Here is a 2,412-nt window from a genome sequence, read left to right as displayed (position 1 = left end):
CTCAGCAATCCTTATGTTATTAACGAAGCTGTAACAATTTGGCGCTAGATGGGGGATGTTGTAGGCTCAAGCTAGTGATCACAAAGGGCGACTCGCGAGCGTGTGAAATGGCTCTTGGACATTGTTTGCACACACCTCTATAAATTTCAAACGTGCAAAAAACTCAAAACGGAATTCGGCTTTTCATTGGGAGGCCGGAGGCGGGAATCTTGCGGCACGAGCAAGGTTAGCTATGGCGATCTGCATGATGAGCCTCTCTGATTACAATCATTCCATATTCGCCGTAGAAAATGCAGCTCGCCATTAGAGTACAGACAGATCAGATGGAACGCTTCTGCGTTATACGAGAATTTAGCTTTTGCTCCTGGCTGCTGGTGATCAGGATCAAGCTGTCACCTAGCTAGCCTATTTGTAGATGTATTTTCATAACGTCTGCGCAATGAATCGTAGTTGAAGAGTTTGCGTTCAAACTAATGCTGTAATACTACCGCAATGGAGAGCTAATTTCGATCGGCTCTCAATTTCGGTCGACTTCTGATCATTTATGTGCCTGTTTTCTGCTGGCCAGATGAATTCGAATGGTACTGTTCATGCAGATGTCGACTCTCTCATTGCACAGCATCACACGCGTCCTCACGCCTCGACTCAAGCAAGTGGTGTATTCACTCAACGCATTCGGGCTACCGTTGGAACGGTAAATCCATATTGTAGTACGGATCATGTCTGTCTTCTCTCCATATTAATGGAAGCCCGATCTAATTGTCGAAAATGTTTTTCTCCTGCTCTTTAATGATGGCGCCAATATGCGTTCGCGTTCACGGAAAACATTTGTTAAGATTAATACGTCCCCAACGTATTCTTAATCTAGCTGGACAAGTCCAGAATAGTTAGTGAGCTCGTAAACCTGTTAGGTGAATTTACTTAACGTTCTTGACGCGTTCTCTGAGAGCTCATCACTTGGCTAGCTGATATTTACTGATATTTCTAGTGATCCGACAAGCCAGGTCCTGTGAGTTTTTAATTGCAAAGACAAACCATTCCATAAACGTAATTAAAGTGCTGCAAGTGTCATATTGAACTCTTTGTTGTTAATACATTATCATGCTTTAAGCTCGTATAAGCTTATTAGTTGAAATTTATTAGTTGAAACCTTTATAAGTTCTGCATGCAGGTCTGGGAATTGGTTCGCCGCTTTGATAATCCGCAGATCTACAAAACACTTATCACTTCGTGTAGAATGCTGACTGCTGGGGACCTTCAGGTGGGAATTAGTACGCGTCGTTGCAGAATAAACTCTGAGGTCGCAGGAGGCGCAGAAAGTAGTATCGAAAGACTACACACTTTTGATGAAGATAATCATCGTCTGGGCTTTGAAGTTTTGGGTGGCGGCAATCGGTTGCGGGTATATTTCTGACTTGCTGCTAATTATATTGTTGCAGAAAGTCGTAATAATGTTGGTATTTATTAAGTTGTGATTGTTTCTTGTAAAGTCTTAATCACAGCCTAATTCTTGCTTTGCACACCTAATTCGTGCATGTATACATTTGTGCAGAATTACAACTCCCTGACCACACTTCATGCAGATGAGATAGATGGCAAGCCAGCAACTCTTGTGATTGAGTCATATTACTGTGACGTCCCAGACGGTAACACTATTGAACACACCAACGTTTTTGTTTCGACTATAGTGACTCACAACCTGAGGCAGCTTGCTCTAGCTTCTGAACGCCGTATGTCAACGAGGTCTCATAGTCCAACTGCTGCTGCAAGGAGGGCCGCGCGCCGGCCCAGCTAGACGTATGTCAAAATGTCCGGCTGCTGCAAGGCAAGGCGCCACTTATAATTTGGGGGAATCAATTCTTGGTGGGGTCAAAGATGTCCTGCAATTCAAGCTGCATCCCCCTAACATTTTGGATTCAATTGGCCGATACATTTTGGATTCAATTGGAGGATACGTTTGTGAGAAATTTAAAGCAAATGCACAGTCCAAGGCAGTAATTTGTTTACCTTAACGACCACTTGGTTTGAGTCCTGATTAATGAAGGTGCCAGACTGCCGTCCAGAGTCCTACGCCCATTAATCATCCTTCCTGTTTTCTCTGTATATCGACATTTTTGAACCGAATCGCACGTACTTTTCTGCATCTTTTGCTCTATTTGTAATAGTTTTGCTTCTGCAATAATAACTAGCCCAATATGCAGAAGAATGCATCATTGTTTAATTCATCCTAATATTTTACTCTCGTGAATCCTAATATTTTAGTCCAGCGGTCTAGCTGTAGAGCATTATTAGAGTTCTCTCTCTCATTAGTAGGAACTACGAAGACGATTGAGTAAGTCAAAGGGTGCAATTAGAACTTTGCCTTCTTGAAAATGCTGCATGTAATCTGCCATTTCAATTCTTGAAAATGCT

General features: G+C 42.5%; 1 protein-coding gene across 1 annotated transcript; it reads left to right on the top strand.

Moving 5' to 3' along the window:
* The first annotated feature begins 275 nt into the window (after positions 1–275).
* On the top strand, positions 276–2,145 carry LOC147439429 (abscisic acid receptor PYL10-like). The gene is made up of 4 exons (XM_086484315.1): positions 276–374; positions 569–694; positions 1,172–1,402; positions 1,553–2,145. The coding sequence occupies exons 1-4, from the start codon at positions 291–293 to the stop codon at positions 1,793–1,795; spliced, it is 684 nt and encodes a 227-aa protein (XP_086340441.1). The 5' UTR covers positions 276–290; the 3' UTR covers positions 1,796–2,145.
* The last annotated feature ends 267 nt before the right edge of the window (positions 2,146–2,412 follow it).

The sequence above is a fragment of the Adiantum capillus-veneris genome, chromosome 16, assembly GCF_014529385.1.
Source record: "Adiantum capillus-veneris isolate H3 chromosome 16, ASM1452938v2, whole genome shotgun sequence".
NCBI classification, from domain to species: domain Eukaryota; kingdom Viridiplantae; phylum Streptophyta; class Polypodiopsida; order Polypodiales; family Pteridaceae; genus Adiantum; species Adiantum capillus-veneris.
This window is presented reverse-complemented; position numbering and strand designations above follow the sequence as displayed.

Excerpts from the sequence above, each read along its gene's own strand:
- LOC147439429 (XM_086484315.1), top strand. The coding sequence starts at position 291 with ATGCAGCTCGCCATTAGAGTACAGACAGATCAGATGGAACGCTTCTGC. Across the intron at positions 375-568 it reads GCTTTTGCTCCTGGCTGCTG|ATGAATTCGAATGGTACTGT; the intron begins GTGATCAGGATC and ends TCTGCTGGCCAG. Across the intron at positions 695-1,171 it reads TTCGGGCTACCGTTGGAACG|GTCTGGGAATTGGTTCGCCG; the intron begins GTAAATCCATAT and ends TTCTGCATGCAG.